The sequence below is a fragment of the Dipteris shenzhenensis genome, chromosome 3 (genome assembly GCF_047967505.1).
Source record: "Dipteris shenzhenensis isolate YYH24624 ecotype China chromosome 3, Dip_SZ_1.0, whole genome shotgun sequence".
In the NCBI taxonomy this organism is placed as follows: Eukaryota; Viridiplantae; Streptophyta; class Polypodiopsida; order Gleicheniales; family Dipteridaceae; genus Dipteris; species Dipteris shenzhenensis.
Genome location: NC_141598.1, coordinates 13,216,700 through 13,232,228, shown reverse-complemented (window position 1 = coordinate 13,232,228; position 15,529 = coordinate 13,216,700). Strand labels below are relative to the sequence as shown.

Below are 15,529 nucleotides of genomic sequence, written 5' to 3'. Positions count from 1 at the left end.
GCCAATCTTGTTGAGGAAGCAAAAACTGAAGAAGAAGAAGAACCAGAGAATATCAAAACTCAAGCTCTCACTGCTTACAACACCCAAGTCAAATCTGACAAGGATAAGGATCCATATGTTTTTTGAGTTATGTGTGTATGAGGTCAATAATGGTTCTTTGCCATGGATAGTCTATCCTTAAATGATTGTTAGTCTTTTGAGATTTTTCCTTGTTGGACTCATTGGGCTTTACATACATAGTCTATGTCCATCTCCCAGTTGTAAACCAAGAATCCTATGAGTGAGTCACAGGTTGGGGCCATGAGTCACATACAATTTAGTGCACATATCGAGTTCGATAGCGTACCCATTTGGCCCAATCGCCCAGGGGGGGATCATCCTCTTGCTACCATATGGCATCCTGCTCTAGCAATGCATCAGGAATTGGCACCCCGTTCTGAGGGAGTCCTCGTGGGGGCTACTTCAGGTCAAGCGCAATCACGCAGTGCTCAGACATCCTCGTGCCTAGCAACATGCTCATGGCTCTTTGTGCATAGCCCAATCCCCCGCATAAAATCAATGGTCTTTTGAGGAGCGTGTCATGACGCCATTGGTTGAAGGAGCGACGAAGGCTATGTCTAGAGAACTTTGCCTCTCACTAGGGATCCCGCCCACTAACCACACAAAGATAAGATGCTCCCATTTGTTGTACTTTGTCAAAGGAATCATCGAGAAGGAGGTTTCCTTGTGCTGTTCCTCCTCGAAACTCTAGGTTGTTGAAGTCTCCTCGAACAATCCAAGAGTCTCCAAAAGACGTTTCCAAAAACGTGCATGTTGCTAGACGACATGCGGCTGCATAAATGCTGATTCTAAATTTTGGAATCTCCCATCCTTAAGCCTATCCACATAGCCTATCCTCTTATGAGCTCACCCTGATTAGAGTACCTATGGGGCCAAGGCCTAGGCTATTGAAATGCACACCTCCGCTCTTGCCTATAGCTAGAGACCATATCTCCCGACCTCTCTTTGAGAGAAGATGGCACCGTCATCTAACATCCAAAATTGAAAACATATGCTCTTGTATCATAAGAAGGTCAATTGGCCATCTCACCAAGGCTTGCTGTAACTTTTGTACTGTTGTGGCTGCTGACGTGCAAGATCGTGTAGGCCATGCATATCCTAACTCACCATGGTCCGACTCATTGGGGGAGGGGGGGGGTGAGCGCTCTCCTATGAGTGGAAGCTTGTGTGATAGTGGTGAATTTCTAGAACTTTGGTGGGGGTTTGGAGAGGGAGTAGTCTGTGTCTATGTGATGGCGTGCCATAGGCATGAATAGCTCAATGCCCAACTTTAGGGCCCATTGCATTAAGAAAGAGGTCTCTCTCTCCTAGCTTGCTAACGCATTGGTTTACCAGCCAGTGTGTAACTTGTTGGAGCTATTTATTAACCGAATCGGATCATAACGATTGCTAAACCTAAGCCTTGTCCGTCTTTTGAAAAAGTGAGCTAAAAGGTTTGGTTTCACATCATTAATTTGAGGAGGGGGGGTTTTCACGGCTCCTCTCTTGTGGCCTGCAAAATGAAAGCTAAGAAGGGACGAGAAGTGCTCCCAACCGCTCCAACAGTACCTCCTTTGTGAGGCTACAAGAGAAAACTGAAATCTCTAGCGCGATGGGGTAATCCTCTAGAATGTCGATATGTATAGTTCTAGGGACCCAACTGCCAGAACTCTCTGGAGGAGGTGCCCTGGCGAGGCTTTGGCCTCGTGGACCGAGAGAAATGGGGGGGAGTCTCTTAGTCGGCACCATGCAAGCCTTGACTTGGACGATGAAGGGGTGGGCTAGCACTGATATGGGAAAGCCGAGCTTTGGCTAGAGTGAGCCGATGGCCTAGGCAAGCAAGGGTGGAGAAGGCAAAAGAGGGGAGGGAGGTGGAAGTCGGAGCTGGGGGGGGAGGAAGGAATAATTGGAAGGAAGGTCGTGAGGGTGATCACTGCTATGTTGAAGAGGTAGGGGGAGGTGGCAGAAGAGGAGAGGGAGTGAGTAGTGGGAGAAGTAGAAAAGGGTGGTGGGGCATTGAGAATGGGGGCGGAGGGGGTCTAGAGGCTGGGGGTGGAGGGGGTCTAGAGGCTTTGTTGTTGGGGGGGGGAGAGGGATGATGGTAATAGGAGGAACAATGTAATGAAGAGGGAAAAAGGGCTATTTTAGAGCCCTTTAGAGGCCTTTTAGGTGGGAAGTGTGGAGGGACTATATAAATCTCCATCCCCCACTCAGTGTACACTTTTTGGATGTGACATCTAATCCTATCTACTTCCTCCTCCTTCCTCCTACATGCTGCATCCACTCTCTCTCCCAATCCCCCTCTATCTCTCTCTCTTCCACTCACACTTCTCTCTCTCTCTCTCTCTCTCTCTCTCTCTCTCTTCCTCTCCCTCTACCCCTTTCCTCTCTTCTCCCTCCTTCTCCTTCTCCCCCTTCCTCTTTCTCCCTTCTGCGCAATTCTATCCCCCTTCCTCCAATCTGCCCTTGCCTCCTTTGCCACATTGGTATTAGAGCCCAAGCCCCTGGCACCTTTCTACCTCGTTTCTGCTAATCGTTGTACCATTGTTGGGCTCTTTCATTAGTTTCATGAGTGGTGAATTGTGTTGCTTTTGACTGAGCAAAGAGCAGCCGACTGAGCTGGGACAGCGGAATTGATATGTGCTTTGACCGACAAAGGAATCCAATGATTTGACGTCAAAGACAGCAACAATCTAGACGTGAGCGGGTGACGAGACAACTGCGTGTTGGGGTAGAAATGTGTACATAAGGCTGACGGGATTCCCCAAACTATCGGGACATCGTTTTCTTATACACTAGATGCACAACAGTAGCATCTGCCATGCAACCTTTCACTCTGATCATGTGTTTCCCGCAAAGCCATTGTGGAGTTAGTGCCCTCCAAAAGCACGGATTCTTTCTGCAATCCCGTCTAAAGGACACTTGCGCCAAGACAACTAGCGGCAAACGCCCACTCTTCACCCCTCAAATAACACACAGGAGGGAAATGGAAGAGAAGAGGTGAACGACACCCATAAAGGAATTGCAACGGACAAGTCCATTCAACAATACGCCGCACTATGAGGCATCGTTGAAATTCTGTAGATGCCTGTCCCGTCATAAATTTTGTCGTCACCCTCTCGTCCCCCTGCCACCAGTGTTAGGCCTCGCCGCTATCCATCCATATGTTGCTGTCCGTCCCCTTAGGTCTTTCTTAGGTTAGTCGAACTGGGGTTTAGCAGGTAGCTAGATTAGTTAGGTCAGCGTTAGGCCTCGTAGCCATCATCGTTGTGTGTCCCCTTAAGTCTTTCTTAGGTTAGTCGAATTGGGGGTTAGTAGGTAGTTAGATTAGTTAGGTCAGTGTTAAATATGCTTTTAGATACCTTACGCTCTTACCGGGCTTTGCCTGAAGATGTATGTGATGAGATGCCTTTTCCTCAGCATGTGAGCCTTACGTGTGAGGATGCTCAATATTTTGGTGGGTACAACAAGAACTAATGCAGCCAAGGATGTGAAGGATAAGCTCTTAGTCCAAGAGTGTGCTCAAAGCGAGAAATTCCATGCATACTCTTCATAAGGACAGCCATCTTATCTTCATCATCAGGGACACTTTTCAAACTTGAGAGTTGCTGAACAAGAGATTGAAACTGGGCTGGATGATCACTGAACTCATCACTCTCTTCCATTTTCAGATCATAGAATTTGAGCTTCAAAAAGACTTTAGAGTGGTGATTTTATTACCAAAGGTCTTGAGGCGACTCTAAATTTGCTTAGCTGTTGACTTGAAATCCACATGGTGGATGAGAGAGTTAGCTATGCAAAGACCAATGAGGGCAATGGCCTTAGCATGCTGCTTCTTCCAAATCCTTTGCTGTTGTTGATCAATTAACTCAACCTGGTCATCCTCAACAACATCCTAAACTCCTTCACGCATAAGGAGAAGCTGCATTTTGGTTTGCCATGTGGGAAAACCTTCCCCCTTAAACTCCGCCATGAGGATAGAACTGGAAGACAAGGAGGTCATGATCGAAAATAGCTTCGTGAGAGTGGACAGCAGCCTGAAATGGATAACCAGCCTTATATAGGCTACTCACTCACACATTAGCACCTAGTGCATATGGGATAAGTCTCATGATGACACGTGGCACTCACACAAGACACACACACATAGACTAGTACTAGATCACCTAGTAGTGCACACCAACACTTCATACTAACACACTCTTTGACTATGATATCTCCAACAAGGAGGAGGTCGGGAGTTGGGCTTTTGGATGAGACTCATAGCATGTCAAACTGGTCAGAGCCCAAGTCATGTATTAAATGCGCTTGTGTAGGGTCATGCTCGGGGGGGGGGGGGGGGGGGGGGCGGGGGGGGATTAGATTTTGAAAGACTAAGGTGTGATGTAAATAAAAAAAGAGAGAAAATTGATTGGGGGGATAGGATAGAATATTCTTGAGAGCGTGGAAAAAGGAAGGGTCGAACACGCTGGAGGTTTTTGGGAGGGCAGGATCATGTTGATTGCACATAAGGTAGATTTCGTGTGAATGTACGTGTGTATAGTTTTTGGGCAATGGATGGAGGTGTGTCGATCTCTTCCCTCCTTCACCCTTGCTTGCATCCTGTGAACGAAGCTCTAAAACCCAAAAAACTGGTGAATGACCTAAATTGTCTCCGAGGTATTGTAGCCCATTCACAATATTATACAGGATTGATGAGATTTCTTACAAGTGAGCCTTACCAGAAAGATGTAGAATGCATTCAGTATTTCATGCCAGTCGTTACAAAAAGCAATTGCTTGGAGAAGAATCTCTCAGAGATTTAATTGACCCTAGTGCTTTCACTTGAACCGGAAAGAATTCCTGATATTAAAGACAGGTGTACACACGATAGGATTATTCAAGAATATTTAGTAAAGTGGAAAGATAGTTCTTACGAAAATGCTCCATGGGAAAGTGAAGGAAAACTCAACCGTTAGATTAATTATAGTATGGTTGACACTTGACAAGAGGCTATGCGTAGGTAGGAGCCTTCTAGGGTCAAGGGGGCCAACACGCAGGAGAAGAGTAGTAACGTAAATACACAACCAGTGTACTGAAAAAAGAAAAACAAAAAAAATGTCGACCTGCTTGTGTGTTGAATTTGCTGGGAGACAAATTGCCTTTGTGCACCTGTGTTTGTTCAATTGTAGAGAGGGAGTCGCAGGTCAGATGGAGTATTGAGATGTTGGGATTTAACATGGGGCAGGGGGTGGGATGGGTAGGGGGAAGAGGGCTTTATATAGGCCCCTGCTCCCAGGTCTGTTAGCTGACTAGATAGCCAATCAATCTGGTTGGCTGGTCGACCTGCTGTTGGTCGACTGGCCCTGCTGCCTATATGCCGGGTACTTTCGCAGACAAAGGGGGCTGCTCCTGTGCTTCTACTGCACCGAAACAAGGGCAAACACCCTTCTCAAAACAGGCTCTTAAAAGAGCACAAATCTCCCTTTTTCAGGTGCCTGCCCAAAAATTAGGCCATAATAACACCTCAAATAATCATCCGTGGGCAAGCCTAATGTCCCCTGACGGGGCTCACATGCAGGCGCAACCCTTAACGGAATATTTCGATACCCCCTGTCAGTGCCTGGCTGTGGGGCCAATAACCACACGCCGAAGAAGATACTCCAGCTGCTTCTGAGAAAGCGTCTTTTTAAGGTCAGCTACGTTCTCCTTTGTCGAACAATGAAAAAGCTCCACCACCTCATCCTCAATCAGCTTCCGGATGAAATTACAGTCCACTTCAATATGCCTCGTGCGATAGTGGAACACTGGATTGTGCAATAGCGATGCAACTTTCGTCTCACTCTCGACTGATGAAGGATCATCTTGAGTGTCTCCCAAATCTGTTAACAAATTCCTGAGCTAGACAGCCTTGCATGAAGCCACTCTCACTGCTTTGTTACTACTTGTGTCGACAAGAGAGCCACCATCTGCTATTTCTTGCTTGACCAAGAAATGAGACCTGGTCCAAGCAAGAAACAATAACTTGTAGTATACTAGCGTGAATCAATGTCTCCACTCCAATCTGAGGCACTCTATACTTAAAGATCAGTTTCCCTTAAATACTGGAGAACACTGCAACTGCAAAAGAAATGTCAGGGCATATGTTGGTGAGATAAAGAAGGCATCCCACCAATTGATGATACAATGTACCATCAACCAAGCGGAAAGGATCATTTTTGGAAAGTCTACTCCCTAGATCCATTGGAGTAATTGATGGACTGCTCTCAAGTCCTCCAAGAAATACTTGTGTTGATTGAGAAAGCTCCATCAGCTGTCCTTTGAATCTTCCTACCAAGGAAGTAGTGAGGCTCTCCTAGATCCGTCATCTCAAACTCATTTTGAAGCATGACTGTGTATCTCTTACCACATTACAATGATTTCTAGAGATTTAAGGTCATCAACATCAACTCATTGAGCATGATAAGACCATCTTGTACCAATGTGTAGAGGTTGGCATCTTAAGAACTGTCTGTGAGCCCCATAGTTCCTTCTTTAACTTGTACACCAATTACTTCCCCTTAACCTGAAAGTGTGGAGGCTGCTCAACATAGACATCCTCCTGTAACTGGCCATTGAGAAATGCAGACTATGAACTTCCTATTAGCTGGTCGTGGAACAAAGTTCCAAGACTTACTCATACCTTTTGCTTGCTTTGTTATTTGTTCTTGGGGGTTTGAAGGGGAATCGATTCTTGAGTCGTCCTTCGTTATTATGACTGATTCAGCTTCTTATTTGGAACTCTGTCTACTTTCGCCTTTCTCAATCCTTTCTTCTTCGTTGTCTTCGGGAAATTTTGTACTCGAGTTTGAACTTTCCACTCTTTTCTCATTTCTTTCATTCATCTATTTCATCAAATCTTCTCTTTGCTGTTGGCATGTTCTTGCTCTACTTGTTCTCTCATCTTCTTATACACCTGACATACATATTCTTTATTGATTGATTCCATTACCTCAATGATCAGAATTCTCATTGCTTACGAACATTCTTTCATCCAATCCCTGTAATCATGTATTTCATCACGAGTTTTTGATTGATTTTTTATCTAGGCTGTCGTTCCTAGGAACATCTGAATCATCTCTTTTCTTTCTTCGTCCACTCCTTCAAACACTTTCTATGACAAGGTATTTTTTGTGCGTATTCGATTCATAGGTCTTTGACACTTTGTACTTTGATTGTATTTGAACACTAGCTTTGCTTTATTTTGTATCTCCGCATTGATGCATTGTTGTAATTCTTCAGGTAAGTCTTGGAACATTTCATTACCGCCTTCCATTCACTACTTTCTCTATGTGACAATGTTGCAAAGCTTCCGTCCTCTTTTAATTTTCTTTCCTCATGAGCACATCTAGTGCATCCGCAACACTATTGCACAATTTGATGCCGAAGAACTTTGCCTAGCTCTACTTCACCAAGCATTAAGGCCTTGGCATTTGCTTAATCTCTCTCTAACCTATAGACAGCTCTAGGTTCTACAAAGAAAGTAACTTTATCTAAATGTGCCCTTCGTCATTTGACAACTATAGGATCATGACATTTCTTCAAATGTCTAAGATAATCTACTCTATCTTTTCATAACTTCGTCTCTTCGGTTTTCCATTATGCACAGTGATGCAGATTTAAAGCTAGGATGCTCAACGAAAATAAATGACGACACAACACTATATTCATAGAAAGACTAAGAAACATTCCTTGGGTATTGCATTATCACAACATGTACAAATTGGTTGCTTTCTCCTTTAAACACTATTTTGTTGTCACTCCTTGTCTTCTCCTTCGATCTTTGTCTATGTGTCGTATCTTTTTGTGTCAAGAAAGAGAATCCAACCATCTTAGACTAGTTCCATTTTCCAATCGTATTTTCGTTCATAAGTCTATTAGTTATTCGGGAGCCTTTACACTTGTCCTTGTCGGAATAATGGTTCTTCGTTTTGTTGTTTGATTAGCAATCCTTGGCCTTCGACCCTTCACCCTTCGTTTGTTGAACTAGTTTGGCAGTTCAACAATCTTCCCAGTTTGTTTCCTGGTGCTCTTTTGTCTTAAGACTACTCTAGTCTTCACCCATGACCATTCCCTTCCATGGGTGGGATATCTCGTTTCTCTCAGTTTGTCTGTTTGTTTTTGGCTTTAGACAATTGATGAATATAAACGCTGACACAACACTATACTAATAGAAAAATTGCGAAACATCCCTTTGGTATTTCACCTTGACACTACCCACACATTTGGCTATGTACACCTTTACGACTCTCAAATCATTGTTTGTGTGTTGTATCTCTCGTTGAGAGAGAGAGAGAGAGAGAGATTTTATTAAACTTTGCTAAAGACGGATGGGTCTATGAGATTTAAGAAAAACCTGATATAGTGAGCAAAAGAATGGAGCTATTAACCCATGCTAGAAAACTGTGTAGACATAGTCAGTGACATCATAATACATGCCCACAAAAAACCTAAGCAGCCATCCTAGCATCATCATCACAGTTTGATCCAATCATAGTGCACAGAAACGGCATTTCTGGGCACTTGAAACGGTTTGCCATTTCCGAAACCAAAAATAGCATTTCGAGTAGGCTCTTTTTTTTTTTGGGGGGGGGGGGGGGGGGGGGGGTTTGTGCTTTTGCCGTGCCTCTGGAATTTATCCAAGGAAATGTATATATAGAGCAGCAATGTAAGAGCTTGTAGACACCAATGCTGAGCTATAGAAGCAAAAGTACACACACACACACACACACACACACACACACACACACGCACGCACACACGCATGCACACATGCCTCAACCACAGAGTAAGAAGTTAGAACCCCATCGGCGGGTAGGCTGGTTTTTGCCCTCCCTTTCCAGCCTCTCCTCTTGCTCTCCCTCTCATCCTACAAGCCCCCTCTCAGCCCGCTACCCCTCCTTGCTCTCCTCTCTAGCATATTCTCCTTGCTCTCCTCAGCCCTTGCCCTCTCCTCTCCTCTCCTCTCCTCCTTGTTCTCCTCTCCAACCTCTCCTTCTTGCTCTCCTCAGCCGTTGCCCTCTTCTCCTTTCTCTCCTGAGCCCTTACCCTCTCCTTTCCTCCTTGTTGTCCTCTTAGGCCTTGTTGTATGACACATGTATTAATAATAATTACATATAAAAAATATATTTTATTAACCTTATAAATCAAAACTCCATGTCCACCGTTTCTTCTGGTGATCGAAACTCCAAAACACAGTTTCTTACTCGTTTTTGTCTCCCTATTTTCGAAACTCTTGGGAACTATGGATCCAATACAATAAAGAACATCAAGATACACCCGACGGTGGATTAGGTAGTGTAGACAGGAACCTAGTAATCGATCGTTGTTTGCAATCTGGATGAGTAACTTGTCGTGTCCTCGTGGTCGCTACTCAACGTATGACGAGTGCCACTATAACCTAGTCGGTTGTTGCATCCCAAGCCTGAAGAGAGATGTCAGTGAATGTGATCTATGCGTCTATCCTCTGCTTGGTGTGTCGCGTCTCGGTCCTAGGATATCTCCTCTTCTACTAATCGTGATAGCAACCTGCCCTTCGTGGAAGAACTCTATGATCGTACTTTAGGATGGGTCGGTCATGGTCCCCTGCTCCTGTCTCCTCGATCTGATGAGATGCTCTCTATGTCGGACTGCCTCCTGAATAAAAGCTACTAGGCATCTCTGTTCTGGGTATAGGAGTCGTCAGGAGAGGCCCTTGAACCCGTCTCTGAAAAAGGAAATGGTATCGTCCACGAATCTCATAGTAGACTGGGCAACAGAAAAGAAAGTGCTCCCCTAACTCCACGTCATGGCGCTCACACAAAGTGCAGATGGGACTCTTCCTAGATATCCCCTCTGCACGCGTGCTCTTGATACGAAGCCGGTGTGACGACACACGTATCTGTCTAAGAGCAAGAGTGAGTGTGGTAGGTGGATCTGGGTGCATCCTGGTGGAATGATGAAACCTTCTGCTGAAATGTGCAAGTAGTGGTCGCGATAGAAGCTAAGCTTCACAGGGAGCTCTGCCTGTGCTAGCTAGGTCCTGAATGTGTGCAGTTGTGGGAGATCCTCCCGGTGGATTGGGTTGAATTCGTTGCCCTGGAATGGGACAAATGGAGCGTCAATGCTGTATTGGAAGGGTGACATCGTGTCTATGGAAACCCAATCTCTCAAACCACCTGCATGTGCTTGCGTACCAACATCTCTGATAACCCTGAGCTGCTAGTGCCATACAAGATGCTAGTGCCAACCAAGGTAACTTGCGTCGCCTTGTGGTACATGAGCAGTATGCACGCATTCGGAAGAGATAAGTGATAGTCTGGAATGCCACATCTAACTACAGAGGAGATGCCTCGAACTCAGCCTGGATGATCTGATGAGGGGCAAGTGGCTGTTGTGTATCATCTGTGAGAGAAGGAGAACCTGTAATCTCTCCACTCAAGCCCACTCTGCCAGAGAGGTCTGGTCCCCAAGAAGTGCTACCGTACATGCCCGCGGGTCGGACGAAGGAGTTGAAAAGAAGAACCTTGGTCTGTGGGTCCTGAAAGTGCGAGTGGAAGCACCGTCTCTCTAGTCGGGCCAATGAAGCGTAATCTCTACTTAGGTAGGTCTTGAAACAGAACCCCCAAGTATGTGTAGGATGAAACGATCTCAATTGGTGCCTCGTCAAAAGTAAACTGCTCTCTGTGTGCGGTTGCTTTGGAGGTGTTGAACATCATAACCTTGGCTTTAACCAAGTTGACCCTCAAGCCAGTAGTGCATCTAAATATCTCTAGAGCCCCTCAGTAGACAAGGAGAATAGCACCACATCATCAGCGTACAAAAGGATCTGGAGCAAGTAACCGGCGAGAGAACAACCAACACCTCCCAGTTTCCTCATAAAAGACTCTATAGAGGCCAAACAAGGTCAGTGAGAGTAGGCAACCTTGTTTGACCCCAATGAAGCTCACGATCTCATCCGTTCATCCTTGTGTGAGTTTGTGGAGAGAGAGAGAGAGAGAGAGAGAGTCAATCCTTCTTTTGCTTTTGACCTCGGTCGATATGTTGTATCTCGAGTCCAACCTTCTTAGACCATTGTTTTGTCCTTCTTGGTCTTCCAACCGTCTTTCGATTTTGCATAGTTATTTGGAGGTCGTCACAACCACCCTTGCTCGAATAATGTCTTCACCCTTCATTTGTTGAAATAGTCTGGGGGTTCATAGTCTTCCAAGTTTGTCTTCCCTGCGCTCGTCTTATACTACTTGCTTCAGCCCACTACGGCTTGTATGAGTCATTTGGTGGTTGTACTTTGTCTCATAGGCCTAATATATCTTTCTCTCTCTCTCTACACACTCACACGCACGTGCGCACGCACGCGCACACACACACATGTAGTACGTACGTACGTACCATATGTATGGATCCCTCGTGGTCTTCCTACCACAGGTTCTTCTTTGCCGGTTGCAAAGATTTCTTGGTTGGAGTCTTCTCTTGGTTTGTCAGCCTTAAAGAGACATTTACTGCTTCCTAGAATTTTCTTTAAGTTTGCTCATTCTTCTCATTGAGGAGTCCGGGTAGTTTCGAGTCTGTTACTTGCCCTTGTTGGTTCTCTAGCTTTTAGACTGGCTGCATCATCTTGGGAGTTTTTTGCATGGCAACGTCTTGGTTGTCCATGTCTGCTTGGCCACATTTGAAGAAAGTGGCATGTTGAGATGCATATCGTTGCCTTATTCTCACTCATCGCTCATGAGCAAGATGCATTTTCAGAATTATAGTGGCATGAATTTGCTTCTCCGTCCATTTATTTGTGCTCAAGTAATCTAATGTGTGCCATCATACAATGGCATGTGACCTATACTTGAAACCTTTATTTTATGTATGTTTAAATGTTTTTTGAATATATTTGTTTATTACAAGTGTCTTGTTTTTTAGAGTCTTAAGAAAATGCCCGTCTCAATCATAGCTAATGAGCTATGTTTAGCATGTCTTAACAATCATGATATATACTTGTGCCTAGATGGAAGCATTTCTAGGTCTCCTAGCCTTAAGGATGAATATATCAAAATTTTCCTTATAAGGAAGTAGCATGTGTCTCTATATATTTTACTCTTGCCTTCATACTAGCTCAAGTGTTCATGTTTTTGTTGCAGGCAAGGCCAGGCGAACTTTCTCTTGATCAATTTGTTGCATTGTACAATGCTCTTTCCCTCTGTAGCACAGTGAGATGATTTTTTTTTACACGACACAAAGAAAGTAATCTCAACACTCCGTCAATATACTATCGCTCAAATTGTGTGACTTGATTTTTGAGCTACACTTCACACCATTGAGTATAATCAAAAGAGGGTTCACCTTCACATGCAATGCTATTATAGATACATCTTAGCCAACAAAAGTGGCGTATCATTGGCATCAATAGTTAGTCATAAGGCTATTAGGGGTACACATATCACAAAGCATATCTTAGGCAAACAAGAGGATTTGTAGTATCTGTCTATGAGACGGTCAACATATTAGTAATTAGCAATGAGGTAGGTGGTGCTCTAAAGGTATCATACAATCACTCTAGCAAATTAGAATCCACCATACCTAGCCATTGCAACAGCTCTCTAGCGTTGTTCCTCTTAGAGTCAGGTATCTTGCCATCATTGGAGGATGAGAGGCTTCAACTAGAGGACCCACTAGCAGAGGATAACGGTAGTGGGAAAGTTGGGCAAGCGTTGGGCTATCCACCTAGGTACCAAGAGGGACTTTGTATTGTCGTGGCTCTAGTTGTGGGATGTCCCTTTGTTAGAAAGGTGCAATGGGACCTTGGAGAGTCATCTTTGCCTATCTAGATTAGAAATTCTATGTGGACAATCGTGTTGCCCTTCTTCTATTAGACCACTTGCATTTTGATAGGGCTTCAACAAGCGGCTTCTCTTTACATGAGAGGAATTAGCTTGAGGGGTAGGTATTGCACATAGTCATATCCAATTGATGGTCACTTATTTGGACCTATTACAAGCCACAAAAGATTTGCTATGCCTTCTAGTTGGTGGCACATTGAGGGCTTTATGACTTGAGCAGATGAGGGATGCTACATGTCCTTGTCACACTATAGAAGTTCAGGAGTTGGTTGTACGTCGCTAATGGAGTTGCTGTTGGGATCATGGAGCTAATATGTCCACTTAAAGAACCTCTCTCAAGTTTACAATGCACATGGAGTGGTCACTTTGGAGATGAAATCTTGGCTCATAGAGGGTACATCCCTTGCGTATCTAGTATGTGTAGAGTTAGCTGCATGCTAGGAGGCCCAAGATGTCACACCGATTTGCAAGAATACCCCTCAAGGCAAAGGATGATGTCATACTTAGGTCAGCATTACAAGTCCATACTCGGGTTGGATGATTGTCTTGTGATCAATTGATGCATGTTCCATATGAGCAACCTTGAACACGTGTGGAAATTTATCTCATCTAGACCTTAGACTAGATTGATGACCTCTTTGTCATTTGGTAATCTCACCACTTAGTGTTTACTTCTTGATTGTTTTCCTTATACTTGGAAATTAAAATAGCTTGAATTTCTAATGATGTCCTTTGAGCTAAATGACTACATAGGTCTAATCTAGAAAGACAATTCTTCATATGACATTTTAATTAATGGCATGTCCTTTGCACTTAGAAATTATGGTGGCCACTCTATAATAATGTCATTTGGTCTAGATCACTACATAGGCATCATAGTATTTTGAGGTTAGCAATAGTCCAATAATGTCATTTGGTCTAGATCACTACATAGGCATCATAGTATTGTGAGGTTACCAATGGTCTAATTCATAATTTACAAATTGAAATTTGTGTTCTTGATTGTTTCATTTCTTTCATTTTTTCAGATCATTGCCCCTCTCGCCCCCTACCTGTTCCTTATGAAAGCTTGTCCATATTTGAGTTCAAAAGGTACTACTACACATAATGAGGGTCTTAAAGTACATCTATAAACCTCTCTTCAAATTAGTCATCTCTCAAGTACATCTATGTATTTCACATCAAATTAGATTTGGGCTAAACAAGAACAAGAAAGACTACTTGGTCTATCAAAATGAAAAGAGAACAAGAAAAGATATTTGATGTCACGTGGACCTACTAGGTTGACAACACATGTTTCCTATATTTCATGCACTTGCCACATCTCCCCTCCCTCTCGACCAACACTCACGCACGCACGCGAGCATATGCGTACACAAATGCGTATCCTTTTCAAACATGCACGCATGCACGCGGGCATATCCATCCACACACATACATACCCTTTTCAAACAGTCTAGGAACCACATGTAACTCATTGAAGGGTGAGAAATAGGCATAAAAGACTAATGTGATCATAACTTGGACGAGTCTTACTTCAAGACTAGTTTTCCTCCTAATATTCTTGGCGATTAGGCTAGGAAAAAATTAGCCTTTGGGTCCAAATTTACGTTATGTTTAAAAGTTTAGTTTTTTTCTACTTGCATGCTCGAACTTGTGCATGCACTCATGCATGCATTCGAGCATGAGCATGCCCATGAAAATGTGTGTTTGAGCATGTGCAAGGCCACATGCATTTGTGACAAAATATCAAAAGAGGGGAGAGGAGAAGAGTGGAGATGAGGATAGCACACCTAGAGAGCACACCACAAATGACTAACTGTACACTAGATTTAGTTGAAAATGTAGAATATATACAAACTCTTTTATTTAACCCTTTTCTTTATAGCATTGGGTTAGTGCTATGCATATATGAAACACATGATGTTGGGATGGTTTCTCAACACCATCTTTTAAGACCAACATCATGAAGTAGGCCTTCTCTCAAGATGATGATTATGAGGAATCGAAGAAGGATTGATCATTATATTTCATCACACCCCACTAATGGGAATCTCCTTCCTCTGTGTCAAACCAAAAGCTTGTCGGTGTGTCTCGAAAAGCTATTTGCCAAGTGGTTTGTTAAAGATGTCTGCAACATGTTCCTTGCTATCACAATGTTGTAGTGTAATGTCACCAAGTAACACTCTTTCTCTGATAAAGTGCTCTTTGACAATGCTTGAGCCGATTGATTATCAGAGTATATTGTTGTTGGCTTTGATTTATTAAAGTAATCTATTTCTAACAATAGTCTTCTGAGCCATATAGCCTGACATGCACTTGGAGTGAGTGTTCTATATTTTGCTTCAGTTGAAGACAAAGAAACAATTGGCTGTTTGTTTGATAACCATGATATAGCACCTTAACCATGGAAATATGCATATTCCTATGTGGATCTCTCAGTGTCATGATCTCCGGCATAGTCATTATCACAGTATCATGACTTCCTTTGTATTCTATTCTAAACTGTCTTGTACCTCTGATGTATCTCAAGACTCTTTTGAGTGGCTGTAATCTTGCAATATGCCATATGAAACTTCTTCAGGAGGCTGTCAAAATATTTTAGCTGACTCATGAAGGTGCTATGTGTGTTTCTCCAGAACAGAATACCAAGATACTAGTGTAGA

General features: G+C 43.6%; 1 protein-coding gene across 1 annotated transcript in view; it reads left to right on the top strand.

Annotated features, from left to right (window-relative positions):
* The window catches only part of PFC1 (Ribosomal RNA adenine dimethylase family protein), a 58,941-nt gene extending 46,586 nt beyond the window's left edge, over positions 1–12,355 (top strand). Inside the window, exon 10 of the mRNA XM_087372638.1 lies at positions 12,165–12,355. Coding sequence (XP_087228764.1) covers positions 12,165–12,242 — 78 coding nt within the window. The 3' untranslated portion in view covers positions 12,243–12,355. The remainder of the gene's footprint in view (positions 1–12,164) is intronic.
* Positions 12,356–15,529: the final 3,174 nt, after the last annotated feature.